The following is an 18,169-nucleotide window of genomic DNA, read 5'->3' as shown; positions in this document are numbered from 1 at the left end:
AATCTTTCAGGTCTATAAGTTTCACACAAGTGTGGGATAAACATCAGTCTTGCTGTCTTTCCTAATGGCCTTCTTTTGACTTCCCATTCTGTTATCTCATAGCCTAGGCCTACCCTGTCGTTATTGTCTATCACCATCAGGGGGTTCTTTTATTCCTTGCAAGTTTTTACCTAGCTCTAGTCTTGGATACTAGCCCTTGTTGATGACTTGGCTCATCACTATCCTTGAAAAATACTAATTTTAAAATTCTTCACCTATAAAATTAACCAATTCAAAAGATCGATAGGAGTATTCCAATGCTTCTTTGACAGCCTCTACATATGGAGTGTTCAATGGTTGGGTCATTAGTATGTCTTTCTTTCCAACTACCATTACTAATTGACCTTCTACATTGAACTTGATCTTCTGGTGTAAAGTAGAGGGCACAGCTCCTGCCATGTGAATCCATGGTCTTCCTAACAGACAGCTATAAGATGGAGAGATATCCATCACTTGAAACTTTACATTGAAAGTGTATGGCCCAATTTGTAAGGGCATTTCGATATCCCCTAAGACTTCTCTTCTAGTCCCATCAAAGGCTCTCACAATCATCTGACTGTCCTTTACATGAGAGTAGTCAATGGGTAGTCTTGCCAAAGTTGACATAGGTATGACATTGATAGCAGAGTCATTATCGATAAGGACCTTGGCTATGATATGGCTCTTACACTTGACTGTGATATACAGAGCCTTAGCATTTTTTTTTCCTCTAAAGGAATCTCATCATCGCTGAATGAAATATGATTTGGCATGACTAGATTTCCAGCCAGGTGGTTTACATATTCAACAGATACGTTGTGTGCCACGTATGCCTGATTCAACACTTCAGTAGGGCATTTCAATGTGACTCTGAGTTCAACAGCAGTGATAATAATGAGATTCAAACTGGCATTTTATTCAACTGTTTCACAACTGAATACTCACTATGTTTTACCAGCTTTAAGAATTCACAAACCTCTCTTTCTGATACTGGTTTCAGATGATCTTCTTCAGGTTCTATTTTAGGATTATTTCATCTTTCTCCTTCTTTAGCCTCTCCCTTTTAGCCTTCTCTAACATTTCTAGAGTGTAACACCTTTCACTTCGAGTAATGCCTTTTACACCAGTTATATTGGAAGCGTTGACTTTGGAGACATCTTCTTCTTACCCCTGAACTATAGTGTCATAGCCATATCTTCAGGGTACAGCTTTATCATCCTTATACGGGAAAGGAATCGAGACTTTAAAAGTTACCGACCTGGGGATAAGTTTATCTATGATTGACTTCGATTTGTTCCCATACTGAATTGTCACTGGTTTTGGAAACAGCTTTACAGGCCTATCAGTCATGGACACCTTAACGTTCTTTAAGTCTTCTCTTTTTTCATAGACCTCCATTTGATGTGAATCCAAGAGTTTTTGCACCTCTCAGTGAAACTGCTCACAAGACTCAATGGAATGGCCTATTGCCCCATTATGATACTTACAACTAGTACCAGCTATATATGCTCCAGATAGCTATGTGAACTTACTAGTTGTATCATGTCAGCTTTCCATAAAACATCGAATAGTTGGCTGAGAGATGTCTTAATATCTGCCACTCCTTTCTTCACATAGCACTCTTGTTCTTCACTTATAGCATTCACATTATGATTCAGCAAAGGATTGTCACTAACATTCGATGCAGTCACCCCTCCCGTATCAAAGCAAATCATCCCATCCTTGATCAATCGTTGCACTTTGTATTTCAGGGTAGTGCAATTTTCGGTGGAGTAACCAGCAATCCCATAATGGTAGTCGCAGTGGGCTGTGGGATCGTACCACTTAGAGTAAGGTGGCTTGAGGGGTTCCAATTTACTTGGAGCAATCAAATGACTATTGTAAAGCTCCTTATATAATTCTGTATAAGTCATTGGAATTGGGTCAAACACAGGTTTCTCACGGGTAGTTCGTTGCTCTCGTGAACCACCATTGGGGTTAGTTGGGCGATTTTGGGGTCTTGAGGTAGGCTGATTGTTAGGACTGTATATGGTATTTTGAAGCCTATGAGGGGTTTGATATGTTTGGGGATATGGTGATTGTATAAATGGTTGGTATGGGTGAAGGGAAGTGTTATTTACAGTAGGGTAATATGACAGATATCCTGGTGGTAAGTAAGGTTGATAGCCTCCAAATTGCTATCTATCAAAGCTCACAACCTGAGCTTCAATTTTTTTCTTCTTCGAGACTCTCTTGTTAGATGCTTCATTTTCTTTTAGCTTGCCATTCTTGATGGCACTTTCAATAATTTCTCTCGAAATTACCATATCAGTAAAGTTTTAAATTGCATTCCCTATCATCTTTTCATAATAGAGAGATTTTAAAGTGCTAACAAACAGCACTGTAGTCTCTTTCTCAGTCAGAGAAAGTTGTACTTGAGAAGTAATATCCTTTCACCTCTGGGCATACTCTTTAAAAGACTCGTTTGCCTTTTTCTCCAGATTCTGTAAAGACAAACGATCAGAGGCCAAATCGATAATATGTCGATATTGACCGATGAAATCATGTGCCATATCGCTTCAAGAGCGAATACGGGTTCTATCCAGTTGAACATACCACCTGGCAGCAGAGCCTGTAAGGCTATCCTGAAAGACATGCATTAAGAGTTTTTCATCATAAGCATGAGCTACCATCTTTCGGTAATACATTGTTATGTGAGTTCTGGGGCACTTTGTACCGTCATATTTTTCAAATTTTGGTACTTTGAACTTATGAGGAATGACCACATCAGGGACTAAGCAGAGCCCAGCAGCATCAACTGACCCATAAAAACTAAATCCTTCCACAGCCCGTAGCTTTTGCTCTAGCATACTAATCTTGGAGCTTTCCTGAGTTTCCACTCTTATATTTTCTTTCTCCTTCTCTTTTAAATCATCTAGATCAGGAATTGGTTCTACTGTCTTTTCAGTAAAGACAGGATTTACATAGCTATTATAATGTCCTAGGTTAGAAGCTGACGGTATTTCAGGATATGTTGGATATGTGAAGTGCTGCGGTGAAACCTCTTGAGGAGACTGGGCTTGAGGTGGGCCAAAACCTAGAGGATACAAAGGGTCAACCACTTCTTGCAATGAGGGAACTTGTTGGCTTGTATTTTCTTCAACTCTTTTTCCCTTATTCAGCTTATTGAGAGCATCCAAAATTTTGCTCAACTCACTTTCCATCTTCTCATATGCTTTTTCTATCTTTTCAAATCTGTTAGAATTTTTCTGCTCCATTTGTTTGGCTCTGGATTTTGTGTTGTATCGATGGGCAGAGTTCTCACTAGATAGAGCTATCCTTAAACCTTGAGTACCATATCTTAGAATTAGTAAATTTGCATGACTATCACATGGTTACTTTGTTAAGTGTAATGAATGAGAATGCAATGAATGAAAAATGCATGTATGCAAAAAACATTTGCCTTAAAAATGGTATTCAACTAAAAGATTTCATTTATTCCAAAAAAAACTTTTATCTACATTGAGTTTATCATCCTAGAATTATAGCCATAAAATTGTTTGATCGTTCATACTAGGCCTTGGCTTCTTAGATGAAGTTCAACAGACGTTGTCCATGTCTCCTACTGGGGTCATCATTTGTCTCAATACCTCTGCCTCTTCCACCATCTCTCTTGCCTTGCATACCCCTTTACAGATTTGGGTCGTTAGGTGCTCAATGTATTTCTGTCTTTCTAAGTTCTCTCTTTTACCACACCAGACTTGGTATGATAGTTCTCTATGCTCCCTAACTAATGCAATAATGTGGTTTCCTTGTTCATTCAACTTTTGACTTAGCCTGCTCAAGTAACTGTTTAGCATGTTATTCTCTATCTGTGCTTTGGTACTTTCTTTTTCCAATTCAGCATACTCTTGCTTCAATTTTGTATTTTTCTCAGTCAGCTCGATAATGGTTATCTCTTTGGCCCTTTCTCTCACACATAACCTTTTATGCTTTTGGTGTAGCTTTGCTAGGTCTTCAATAGCTGTATCACGTTCTCTAGCAATCTTGTGAACTTTAACTTTATGACTTTGACTCTATCTTTCCACTGGGCTTTTTCTTCTTGAAGCTTCTAGATTTTTTGCTTTAACTTGCCCTTTTCAGACTCAAATTCTTTTATTGCCAGCTCTAATTCTGATGGTGTCTCTTCAAGTTTTTCTTCTGTTGGTGGTTGAGAGATTTCATAAGTGAATATCATTTCTTGTCTTCTTTTTGTTCTCCAAACCAAGTACCCTGGGGTGACTCTATCAGTAAATAGTCCAGGACTCACTCTTCGAAGATTTTTCAATGCTTTAATCATCTCATTCATCCTTTGAAATGCTTTAGGCTCACTGTAAGAGAAATCTAACTGATGAAGCTCATAAGTCATAAGAATGAATTGTTCTCCCCCAAATTACCTTCTCATTAGGAGTGGTGCATAATTTGTCACTCCTCATAAACCTAAAAGTGGGACCACTGTACTATCCCCATATTGATACAACATAGGCTCACGATTCATCCATGGGGCCAACCATCTCACCTTGGCACTTTTTAACTTTTGTAAGAAAGTTATCCATTTTTGTTTAGACTTTCTCTTTGACCACCCACTTTCACAGAATTCATTAATCAGAGCTCGATTACAGATATAAGCTTCGAGAAAGCACCATTTTCCTATTCAAAATGGTTTTTCATCCATAAGTACAATAACTATATGCCACCTATGAAGCACCCTCCATTCTGATGATAATAACTCAAAGATCTGATAGTCTCTGTTAATATTACCGTTGAAAAATTACAGCCATTGATCACACTCTCGAAGAAGTCAACCACCGCTATCTCAATATATCTCAAAACCTTTTAAAAAATCACCAATCCGTATACGGCCAAGGCAAATACATCTAACCCTCGTTCTTCATTGGTATGTTGCATCAGAAACTCATGAAAGAACTTCTAAGGTAGGCAAACATGTTCTTGTTTCTTCTTTGTATGAGAATCCATAATTTCCTTGTCTATCCCCATGAGTTGAGCCAGACTTTTATGAAATCTTAACTTGTGTTTTTTGACATATATCTTGTTAGGAGCCTTGAGGTGCAGACCCAACAAGATCGAACATTGTTCGATGGTGGGAGTCATATCAGCTTCATTAAAGATGAAACACTTGTATGCAGGATCTTAAAATTGTGCTGTAGCTCTGATTAGTTGATCATCAACAACTACTGCTAGAAGATATGCTATATGCCCGTGTCTCTGGTAAACTACTTTTATCTTGATGGACTCATCTTCTTCCAGATATCAACCAAATCCTCTAGATTGTTCTGTTTGAGGAGGATAGATATTTCTTGAGACAGAGTAGAATCATACCCGATTGGCAAGCAATTTCCCATCTTCAGTTGAATCTTTTCTGACTGGGCCCTTACTTCGTTGGTGTCCCACAAGGTGCTAATACGAATGAAGAACAAACTAGTCGTTCAGTGGAGTCCATGAAAAAAATTTGTTGAAGATCATTTTTCAAGCAAATGTTCTTTATGTAACTTTATGATATGCGTATGAACCAATGCAAAAGAATAAGAAAAAGGTTAGTATACCCAGAAAATAAATAAATAACTAAGTAAATTTAAACATCACACAGAGTAAAAGGAATGAATCTTATGCTTTTGGTCAATTCTAAAAGGGAAGAGTGATGGCTCTATCTATAGTTTAGGCGCTCTTAAGGTTCACTATATGCGGTTTTAAGGTCAAAGTCTAAAGGTTCCCAAATTGCTCTTTACATCCTTGTCCATCACAAACTAGTAAGGCACACTAATCCTCACCCATTACAGGCTACAAGCGAAAAAGGTTCAATTTGAGTGGAGTATTTCGCTAGCCACTACAGAGGCATTAGACCTCACGAAAGCAATAGGTACTTTACTCCCTCATAGAGGGACGGAGCTCGGGTATAGAGCTCATGTTATGCACATGCATATGAATGACATAATTAACAAGGTAAATAAACATGAATGAATAATAACACATATATACAAAAAGGTTAAATTTTATTAGGCTTTTGGATAACACAAATTATTTGCTAGCCTGACTCTCAAAGTCCCCAGCAGAGTCGCCAAGCTGTCATAACGTCTAGATCCGAGGATCTATCACTAGACATTGACTTTTAGGAGTCGTCACCAATCTTTTTTATCTAAGTGCGATTGGCCACCTAAGGAATCTATCCTTTCTGGGAACACCTAAGTTTAAGGGTCCCTAAAAGAATAGGTTTAGGTCTACTAACCAGAATAGGGTTCGAGAGTTTGGTTACGTGTGAGGAAGGTTATAGCACCCTCACAACGCCCATCAAAAGATCGTACCAACTTAAATTTATGTTATCCAATGAGCCTTAAAACTTTACCAAGTAATTAATTATTGGAAATTATTCTCAATTGACTCTAATACTTTTAGCAAAAAATTTAGAAAATTCTCTCACCTTAGGAGTATGCAAGAAAACTACTGTTTCACTTGCAGAGGCTCCATCGTTGGATTATTTAACATTAAAAAAAAAAGGAAGAAAAGAATGATTGTTTTTGTGCAGGGAAAATTAATACTTTCAACTTTTCCCCAAAATATTTTTTAGAAATTTTAATCTTGAGGAAAATTGATACTTTCAACTTTTCCTCAAAAACCTTTTTTTGAAAATTTATTTTTAGGGAAAATTGATACTTTCAACTTTTCCCAAAAATATTTTTTGAAAACCTTAATTTCGAGGAAAATTAATACTTTTAACTTTTCCTCAAAAACCATTTTAAAAATTTATTTTTAAGGAAAATTGATACTTTCAACTTTTCCTCAAAAACCTTTTTTTTTTTGAAAATTTATTTTTAAGGAAAATTGATACTTTCAACTTTTTCCCAAAAATATTTTTTTTTTGGATTTTATTTAAAGAAAATAACATAATAAAACAAAATAAAAGTGAAAATAAAATAAATAAATAAATAAATAAAATAAAGAAAAGTAAAACAAAAATAAAAATAAAATAAAGATAAAAGAATATTAAATAAACATAATCTAATAAATAAATAAATAAATAAATAAATAAAAACCTGGAGCGGCTCGACTAACGGCTCGACTCGGCTCGGTGTAAGGAAGAAAAACGGCTCGGAGAATACGACTTGGAATGTCGGCTCGACTAACGGCTCAGGGAGACAGATCACGCGTGGGTCGAAAAACGGGTCGGGTCGGATCTTTGCAAAACGCGCGGATCTTCTGGGTTATTTAACGTAAAAACGACGTTGTTTTGAGAGGGTATATAAGGCTGATTCCTTCATTTTTTCAGCAGACCGAACCTCCTCCCTCTCTCTCTTCCTTTTTTTTCTCTCCCCTATCTCTAGAACACCCGAAGAACTCCGATTGAATATTCACTGGATTTTGGAAATTTTTACCAAAATCTGGGTTTTTCGTCGGAAGTTCACTGAAAAATTGATCGATTTCTGGAAATGCTACCGAAAACTGGGAAGTTGGCCGAAAACTTCAAACTTGGCCTAAATTTTCACCGAAAAATTCAATGTTCATCGAAAAATTCATCGAAATCTAGAAATTTTTCAAAAATTTCCAGAAAAAATTTGCAGAAAAATCTCCAAAATTTTTTTTTCGATTCCTAAAGCTATTCTCATGCCTCTGAACCCCTTTTTAGCCTTCAAATCTCTTCTGTATGCCTTTTTCTCTCAACCAGTAGCTGTTTTTCTCTGTTTTTTTGTGTCATTCCTTCTGTTCCTGAGGATCCCTTTTATAGGGATTGATCAAAAGAGTTTCTGATCAATCTCAATTCCTCTTTGGATCGGGATTCAATCATTAAATCCAACATGGATTCTTCTGATTGAATCCCAATCCAATCTTCAGGCGGATAAATCAAAAAAATAAAAAAAATCAAATAAAAATATTAATGAAAATAAATCAGATAAATCAAAAAAATCAACAGATAAATTAAAATTAAATAATAGATAAATTATAACATATAATCTGATATACATATAAATATTAACAAAAAAAAGAAAAAAATAATAATAAAGATATATATATATATATATTAATAAATAGTAGTAATGAATAAATAAATACATAAAATAAAAATAAAAGAAAAAAAATATAAAAACAATAATAATAATAGAAATAAAAATAAAATAAAAATAAAATAAAAATGTAAAATATAAAAATTAAAAAAAAAAATAGACTTACCTATTTGTACCAGGCCCAATTGATCCGGGCCTGGATCAAATTGGGTATCTACAATAACATCCCTAATAGCTACTGCCTAAGGCATTGGGGTGATCTTTCTTGTTTGGGTCATTTATCTTTTATTATTTTAATAAAAATTAGGAATGATGCATTTTCATTCAGTTTTTCTCGTGTCTTCAACATTGCCATTTTTTCAAACAGATCTTGCCAATATATCCCATTTCATACAATATCAGGTCTTTAAATGAACATGAAGATAATTATGATAACAAGCAAGAGGTTAGTTTTGAGAATTCAATTAACATTGATGAACTTGACAATGAAGAGAATTCTGAGGAGTATGTTATGCCTCTGAACCTAATGATATTGATTGAACAAGAAAATAAGCCAATTGAGCCTCATCAGGAGAAAGTTGACTTAGTGAATCTGGGAGATGAAGAGAATAAGAAAGATGTCAGAATTGGCACTTTATTTTCATCTGAAGATAGGTAAAGTTTGGCAGATTTACTTCGAGAATTTATAGATATGTTTGTTTAGTCTTACTATGATATGCTAGGACTGAGCATGGAGATAGTAGAGCACAGATTGCCTCTAAAACAGAATGTAAGCCAGTCTAGCAGAAACTAAGGTGAATGAAGCCTGAAATGCTATTAAAGATAAAAAAAGAGGTGAAGAAATAGTTTGATGTAGGTTTTCTACAAGTGGCTAAGTATCCAGAGTGGGTAGCCAATATAGTACCATTTCTAAGAAAGATGGAAAGGTTTGAATGTGTGTAGACTATCATGATTTGAATAAGGCTAGTTTAAAGGATAACTTTCCTTTACCTCATATCGACACATTGGTAGATAACATGGCTAGGCATTTAACTTTCTCTTTTATAGATGGTTTTTTAGGGTATAATCAGATAAAAATGGCTGCAGATGATATGTAGGGAACCTTTTGTTACAAAGTCATGCCTTTTGGGTTAAAGAATGCTGGAGCAACATATTAAAGGGCCATGGTAACACTCTTCCATGATATGATGCATAAAGAGATTGAAATGTATGTAGACGATATGATTGCAAAATCTTACGAGAATGAAAATCATGTCAACAGCCTCAAAAAGTTATTTGAGAGATTGAGAAGGTTTCAGCTCAAGTTAAACCCAGCCAAGTGCACCTTTGGGTCAAAGTCAAAGAAGTTACTAGGCTTTATGGTCAGTGAAAGAGGAATTGAAGTCGATCCAGACAAGATACGGGTCATTCAAAATTTGTCACCTCCGAGTACACCAAAAGAAGTTCAAGATTTTCTGGGAAGATTGAATTACATTTCTCGGTTTATTTCTCAGCTTACCTATAAATGTCATCCCATATTTAAGCTTTTTCGTAAGAATAATCCTGAAAAATGGAATGAGAAATGTCAAGTGGCTTTTGATAAAATTAAACAATACTTGTCAAATCTTCTAGTGTTGGTGCCACCTGTTCCAGGGAAATCTTTAATTCTATACTTGACAGTGTGTGAAAATTCAATGGAATATGTGCTGAGGTAACAAGACGAGTCTAACCGAAAGGAGTAAGCTATTTATTATCTGAGTAAAGAGTTCACAGAATATGAATCCAAGTATTCCTTATTGGAAAAAATGTGTTGTGCATTAGCATGGATTGCCAAAAGACTCAGACAGTATATGCTCTATCATACCACATGGCTCATAGCAAAATTGGATCCAATTAAATACATCTTTGAGAAGCCTTCTTTGTTTGAAAGAATTGTTAGATAGTAAGTAATGGTCTCTGAATATGATATTATATATGTAAGCCAAAAGGCAATAAAATGGGATGCTATAGTGGAGTTCTTTACAGATCGTGCTACTGAAAAATATGAACCAATGAGGTTGGAATTCTCTAATGAAGATTTAATGACCATTTCTCAACTGAAAAAGGGGAAGCATGAAGAAAAGTGTTGGAAAATGTATTTTGATGGAGCTGCCAATGCCTTGGGACATAGAATTAGGGCAATTCTAATTTTTCTAGAAAAACAATACTATCCTGTAACAGCAAGGTTAAATTTCAATTGCACAAATAACATCGCTGAATATGAGGCATGTGTCATGGGTTTACAAGCTACTATAGATAGAAGAGTAAAAGCATTAAAAATGTTTGGGGACTCAGCTCTAATTATATATCAGTTGAAAGGGGAATGGGAGACGAGAGATTCAAAACTTGTTCCATATCATAAGTATATTTTAGAGTTGATAAAGTAATTTGAAGATATCCAGTTTGATTATTTACCTTAAGAAGAGAATTTGATTGTCGATGCCTTGGCTACTCTAGCCATAATGATTCGAATTAATGACAATATTGACATTCAGCCTATCAGGCTAGATGTTAAGGATATGCCAGCTCATTGCTCTAATGTAGAAGAAGAGAATGATGGGAAGCTCTGGTATTATGATATCTAATAGTATATTAAGGATCAGCAATACCCAGTTCAAGCAACAAAACATGATAAAAGGGTCATCCGAAGATTGGTTATAAGCTTTTTCCTGGATGGGGATGTTCTATACAAAAGAAGTCGTGATCAAGTATTACTAAGATGCATAAGTAAGGCTAAAGCAAGAAAAATCATTGAAAAGGTATATGATGGAATATGTGAGGCACATGCCAGTGGACATATGATGGTGAGACAGATCATGAGAGTAGGATACTACTGGTTAACAATGAAGAGTGATTGTATTGACTATGCTTATAAATGCCATAAATGCCATATATATGCTGATAAAATCCATGCTCCGCCATTTGCTTTACATGTTATGGCACCACTTTGGCCATTCTCAATATGGGCCATGGATGTCATTGGTCCTATCACCCCAAAGGCTTCTAATAGACATAGATTTATTTTTGTGATGATAGATTACTTCATAAAATGGGTGGAGGTAGCATCATATGCAAATGTAACACGATCTGTGGTTTGTAAGTTCATAAAGAGAGAGATCATTTGTAGATATAGACTTTCAAAGAAAATTATTTCAGACAATGCCAAGAATTTAAATAGTAAGATGATGTAAGAAATATGTGCTCAATACAAGATCAAGCATCATAACTCAGCACCATACCATCCGAAAATGAATGGGGTAGTTGAGGCAGTCAATAAGAACGTAAAAAAAATTCTTGAGAAGATGACCGAGACTTATCAAGATTGGCATGAGAAGTTACCATTTGCACTGCATGCATATCAAATGTCAGTGCGCACCTCTACTAGGGTAACCCCATTTTTTTTGGTTTATAGAATGGAAGCTGTACTACCAGTAAAAGTGGAGATCCCATCCTTGAGGGTTCTAAAAAAAGTTAGATTGGAAGAAGTTGAATAGATTAGAGAATGCTATGAATAGTTAAATTTCATAGAAAAAAGAGATTGATTGCATTGTACTGTGGTCAGTTATATCAAAAAAGAATGATGAGGGCTCATGACAAAAAGATTCGACCTCGTTACTTTTGAGAAGGAGAGTTAGACTTGAAGAGAATCCTTTCAACCCAGCATGATAATAGAGAAAAATGGACTCTGAATTGAGAAGGGTCGTATGTGGTGAAATGGGCTTTCTCGATTAAAGCACTGATACTGACTGAGATAGATGAAAATGATTTACCCCATCCTATAAATTCTAATGCTGTGAAGAAATATTATGCTTGAAAAAAAAAGAAAAAAAATGAAATGAAAAAATGAAAAGAAAAAAATGAAAAGAAAAAAGAAAAAAAAATGAATGAAAAAGGACAACTCAAAGCAAAAATCCTAAAAGGGCAGTTTGAGTCATAGGGGGTTTATCTAAGTTGAAAACCTAAAAAGATAGCTTAGATAAGGAGAATACAACATCAAATTTAAAAATCCATTGGCATAGAGGCTAGCAAATTCGGAGGAGCTCTAAGTTGTTATGTGCATTAGATGGTTGAGTTTTCAGAAAAACCTTGAGATGTGTTATCTTGATTGTCCGATTGTTCATTTTTGGGCTTTATCTCCCCATACTTATCCTTGTAATTCTTCCTTGGCCAAAGTTTACTAACATTTTGCTAATAAAAGACATTCTATTTCACTCTTTGTGTGCCTCTTCTGGTGACTGTTTCTCAACCATTCTTATTCTTTTCTTTTTAATACTCTACAATGGAAGAAATGTGCAAATGCATTCTTACTTTTTGAGTTTGAAATAATGATTGATAAATGAATAATGGTATGAAAGATTTTTACATTACATTGAAGAAGTCAAGAGTGATAAAGACAGAATCGAGATGTTTAGTTCTTGATAAGGACATTGAATTTGGAAAGAGATTTCTTACAGGAAGAATGTGAGAATTGAGTGGAAAAGATGATTGAGAGCTACACTGGCTTGATCTTAGAAGAACAGTGTGATTTGGTCTTTGAAGAATCAAAGGTTTGGGGCCCAAGAAAAGAGCTTGAGAAACTTGAGTACCATAATTGAATAGGAATTAATTAGCCAACATTTGCATAGCATGCATTGCATAGCATATTCTACATTCAAGAAATATAGTGCATAAATTCAAGAAGCAGAGGTATTCCAACATCCCACATAGAGAAGACAGATGTGAAAACATTTTCAAATTTGAGAAAAAGCTTGTTAGGTAAGTTTCTAATCCTTGAAATAGGATGTCTCTCGGTATCAGGGTTGATTTGTAAGACCTTTGGGCATAATCTCTTGAAATTCCTTCAAACACGATTTTCAACTCCTTTAGACATGATTGTCAAGGAGCAATCTATTTTTCAAAGTTGTGATGCCGCTGATTAGAGGAGCAATTTACTTTTCAAAAGTCGTTGAGCCTCTGATTAGATGAGCCTTTTATTTTTAAAAGTTGTTAAGCCTCTGTTTAGAGGAACTTTGTTTATTTTTTCAAAAATCGTTGAGTCTCTGATTAGAAGAGCCTTTTATTTTTAAAAAGTTGTTAAGCCTCTGTTTAGAGAAGCTTTGTTTATCTTTCCAAAAGTCGTTGAGCCTCTGATTAGAGGAGCTTTTTATTTTTAAAAGTTATTAAGCGTTTATTTAGAGGAGCTTTGTTTATCTTTTCAAAAGTCATTGAGCTTTTACTTAGAGGAGCTTTGATCAATTTTAAAAAAAAAAAACAAAAAAAAAAGGTGTCAAGTTAAGTCTTGAATAGATGTCTACGTCTTTGCACAATTCTTGTTTCACAAAAAATGTACAAAGAGGGGCAGCTGTAGACACCCAATTTGGTCCAGGCCCGGATCAGTTAGGTCTGGTCCGAATGGGAAGGCCCATTTTTATTTTTTTTAAATTTTTTTAATTATTTTTCTAAATTTTTATTATTTATTAATATACATATATATTTATTTATCTATTAACATATATTATTATACATATATTTTTTATTATTATTTATCTATTATTATTATTTATCTATTATATTATATTATTTTTATTTTTATTTTTTTTCTTTAAATAAAATTCAAAAAAAATATTTTTAAGGAAAAGTTGAAAGTATCAATTTTCCTTGTACAAAAACAATGAGTTTTTGAAGAGAAAAGGATTTATATCTAAAACTGAATCATTTTTTTTTATTTTATTTCTTTTCCTTTTTATTTTCTTGAATTTTCTTTAATGTTAACTAACCGACGATAGAGCCTCTGCAAGTGAAACAATAGTCTCCTTGCATACTCTTGAGGTGAGAAAATTTTCTCAATTTTTTGCTAAAAGTATTAGAGTCAATTGAGAATAATTTTCAATAATTAATTACTTGGTAAATTTTTAAGGCTTATTGGATAACACAAAATTAAGCTGGTACCATTTTTCGATGGGCGTTGTGAGGGTGCTATAACCTTCCTCACACGTAATCGTACTCTCGAACCCTATTCTGGTTAGTACACCTGAACCTATTCTTTTAAGGACTCTTAAGCTTAGGTGTTTCTTGAAAGGATAGTTTCCTTAGGTGGTCAATCGCACCTAGATAAAAAAGATTGGTGGCGACTCTTTTTTAAGTCAATGTCTAGCGATGGATCTTTGGATCTAGACGTTATGACATAGATGATTATGACTTTCTATATAATCATGACCTTTACGAATAATAATCTATTTATATTCAAATAGTTATGACTATTTGTCATATGATAATTGTTTTGTTCAAATATAATTATTTAAAATATGAATAAAATTAATACAAAAATTAACTTTATTCATCAATAATTAAATCTTTCTATCCAATGTGGGATGCACCACATTTTAAATTACTAACAATCCCTCACCAATTTGGAATATTGGTGCTTAATTTTTACCTTCATACAAATAAATATTATGAATACAAGAAGGTATCTCTCATTTAAACCTTTAATTAGCATATATATATTAGAATTCTAACAAAGTTGATGGTGTCCGTAAATTAAACCTTAACTCCTATTGTTAGAATTAAAGATATAACACACATAATACTTATTTATTCTTCTGTCAAAGGTTTATTATCGCTTTTAGCACTATTATAGCCATGCGCTTATCCTATTCATAAACATTTACAAGAGAGACCTTAATTTTTCTTGTTGAAGCGGCACCATTTTTATATTTATATAAGTAGAGTTTTCATTGTCTCCATTGCTTTAGACATTTAAAACTCCATTAAGAGTATAAAAACTCATCTTTTCCATGTAATGGATTACACTAGTTTCTAAAATTTGAATGGATTTTACTAGTGTTTAACAGAAATATAACAATAACTTATTTTTACCTATTAAATTTTGTAATTAGAGGTTACTAATTTAAAGTTGGATTCCCATTGTTGGTGTCTAATAGTAAGGGTTTAAAATCCATTCTACTTGTAGTATTACTAACCAAATATCTAGGAATTCGATTTTCTTTTATGGTAATTACCTCCACTTGAGATTGAATCTCTAATATAATCACTTTAGGCTAATATGTCTAAACTTTTCATTTTGCATATCATTTATATGCTCCAGACATTTTTGCTTTATTCTTATCATTTTAAGAAATAATTGGTTTTGGTTATGGCAACAACTCTGCATTTATTTATTAATTTCAACCATTCTATGTCATACTTTCATACATTTTTAATACAATGAATAAACCAAATGATTTTAGCCCTTTTAAGATTCTGAAAGACCTTTTTATGACTTTATTTTATTAAGTGTCTAAATTTATTAGCTTGTATAATTTGCTCATAAATTACACTAAAATCCTACAACATTGTGGTGGCAATATTTATTTTTTTATTCTTATCACCCCTACCATGTGCAAGTATGCATTTTTTTTATTAAAGAATATCTCATTCAATTATCAAGATATCATATATACTTAATCAAGTTACCATTTCATTTATCTTTTCACTGTTTGGTGAATTTTTTTTAAAGTAGGAGGTCTCCAAATCCACCATTAGTGAAAGATAACTAGTTGATATCTTAATATTTTAATAAAAGTTCCAAAACTTTTATATTTTAACTCAATATAAGAGTTTACATCAATAAGTAGATTTCAAATATAATCATGCTTCTATAGTCTCCTTTTAAGACTTTTATGTCAATTAATAAATATTTATATGAATTTATTTCATTATGGACACTATTAATAATTTTTTTTATTGCCATGAACAAAACCATTTCCATCACCCAAATGGATCAAATAGCATTCTTTTTGCTATTATAAAAGTTTTTAAATTTACAAGATTTTTAAATCACTCATGGCTTCCAAAGTAAATATACGTTGAAATTTTCACTATATAAAACCATAGATGATAAATCATTTGTATAATCTATGAAATATACCATATACATAACAAAAAATTACCACAACATGATCAAGATTGTGCCATCAATTTTGGCTTATGGCTATTCTACGCCAACCATAATAATCCACCTTATACCTATAAATCGTGTAGATTTAGCTATTAAAGTTGTCTCATTTATAATGATGGCTTTTAGTGGAAACCAACTATCTCAAATGTTATCATGAGTTTTCAATGCATATAGTAATTGCCTAATGGCCAATTCCAAGTTCATGATTATTGAAACCTTTAAACTTGATTTCAAAATTTTATGAGAACTTTATTTCTCCACCATTGTGTACCTTATATATCTCTGTTATTTACCACTTTTAATTGGTCATAACATTTTTCGATATATAATAAATTCAAACTTTACTCATAAGACTAATATGCCTATATACAATAAGAGTCCACATAGTATATTTAACTCCAATTTCAAATACTTTTACAATCATTTTGTGACCAATATGTTCATATCTAGATCATCATATCAATGTAAGTCATGAAACATGAATCCAAAGAATCATTTTCATAAGATAGTATAAGCAATAATTATAATATGAGTTCTACTCATATTTCATGCAAAAATTTGTGATGAATTTGCATTTGTTAAATCATTGATTGGCTAACTCTAAGGCTTATGACTTTCACAAACCAATGTTATTAGCTAAGCCCATATGTTAATATGGTATATAACCAGCCATATCCTTGCCATTGTCATGAAACTATTGAAAACTTTGGAAACTTGTTCACTTTTTCATTTTAACAGCCTGTAGAATGGCATTTTTTTAGGTACAAGATGCAAAAATATCTTCACTGTCTTTAACCAATTATGTATTAATTGGATGATGGTATTCTATCTCCATAGTCCATATCTTTCTTATATGTATAAGAAAGAAAATTCCCTCCCATTCAGTTCATTTTTATAATATGTGGCAAACTATACCAATGTTTTTCATGCCATCACAAAATGAAATTAAACACATGCATGTATCGGTGCCTTTGGAACATTGAATTTGCATGTTCTTTTCTAATTTATAAACATGCCTAATTAGACATTGATGAGCATCCTTCAAGATGCTAATAATTGACAAATGCTTTAAAATTTTTTAATGGCATGCCTTTTCGTTTAATCAATATCCCATATGCAAAAAGCAACAATGCTTTTTTATAACCATTGATTAACTCTTTAATGATTTTTTATGATTTTTACTTTGTGATTATTCACAATAAAATTTTATTTTGTAAAATCACTTTTAGTGTAATACACCCTGTAGGCAAAATACATATCACACTACCCATATTTCTAATAATAACCATTATTTGGTTTATTATCCACCAATTAATCCATGAAACACCATATCTTAATAATAATTATTTACATATATCAATTTAATTTTAATTGGTTTTCATGAAAATTAAACACTAGTCAAAATTTGAACCAATAATAAATTTTAAAAATATATATATCAACATTTGATTTATAAATGACCAACAAAGATAGAATCATACAAATAGCTTGACTCAACTTATTATCTCAATTTTGGTGCCATGATTTAATAATAAAACTAATATTGTAGTCAAATCTTATTTTCTGTATATATTCTCTACTTACATCTAATTTCTCATGGTAAATTCCTTTACCTGTTTTTTATTATTTTCATAGAAACTATGGGACAATTTACCTATTCTATATATAACCAAGACATGACGATTAAACAATCGGTCATTTCATTAGAACCTAATTTAATTCGTTACTTGATAACAAGTGACAACTTTTTTGGTCATAAATCAATTCATGTATCTCTCTTTTATGTTTTCAGGCTATTTTCCATCCTGGTCTTTATAAGTATTGATTTTTCAAATAAATACAATACAATTCATTAAACCCAATTGTAGAGTCAATTTCAGTATATGCATAAACTTATGTAATGTAATCAATATTTTACATATTGTGTTTTGACTTTATACACTAATGAAATAAATTGTTAATATGCTTATTCGATCAATCTTTTTACTAGCAATTATGCAAAAAATAAAATATATACCTCTAATGAAGATCTTTATGAAAATTAACATTTTGGTCCATAGAAACATTAATCTTTTGATACCTTGAGTTTTTTCTAATATTGATCTCCAGGTCATGCTAATTTCTTTTCCTTGTATCTTCTTCATGTGAAATATAAATTTCT

At 32.8% G+C, this 18,169-nt stretch overlaps 1 protein-coding gene across 1 annotated transcript; it reads left to right on the top strand.

Annotated features, from left to right (window-relative positions):
• Positions 1-9,271: 9,271 nt before the first annotated feature.
• On the top strand, positions 9,272-10,654 carry LOC149515764 (uncharacterized). The gene is made up of 3 exons (XM_089741792.1): positions 9,272-9,531; positions 10,012-10,254; positions 10,573-10,654. The coding sequence occupies exons 1-3, from the start codon at positions 9,272-9,274 to the stop codon at positions 10,652-10,654; spliced, it is 585 nt and encodes a 194-aa protein (XP_089597918.1).
• The last annotated feature ends 7,515 nt before the right edge of the window (positions 10,655-18,169 follow it).

This window comes from Durio zibethinus, chromosome 12, assembly GCF_047325235.1.
Source record: "Durio zibethinus cultivar Kanyao isolate XHJ-2024 chromosome 12, ASM4732523v1, whole genome shotgun sequence".
In the NCBI taxonomy this organism is placed as follows: domain Eukaryota; kingdom Viridiplantae; phylum Streptophyta; class Magnoliopsida; order Malvales; family Malvaceae; genus Durio; species Durio zibethinus.
Note: the sequence above shows the minus strand (reverse complement) of the source record. Positions and strands in the feature narration are given on the sequence as shown.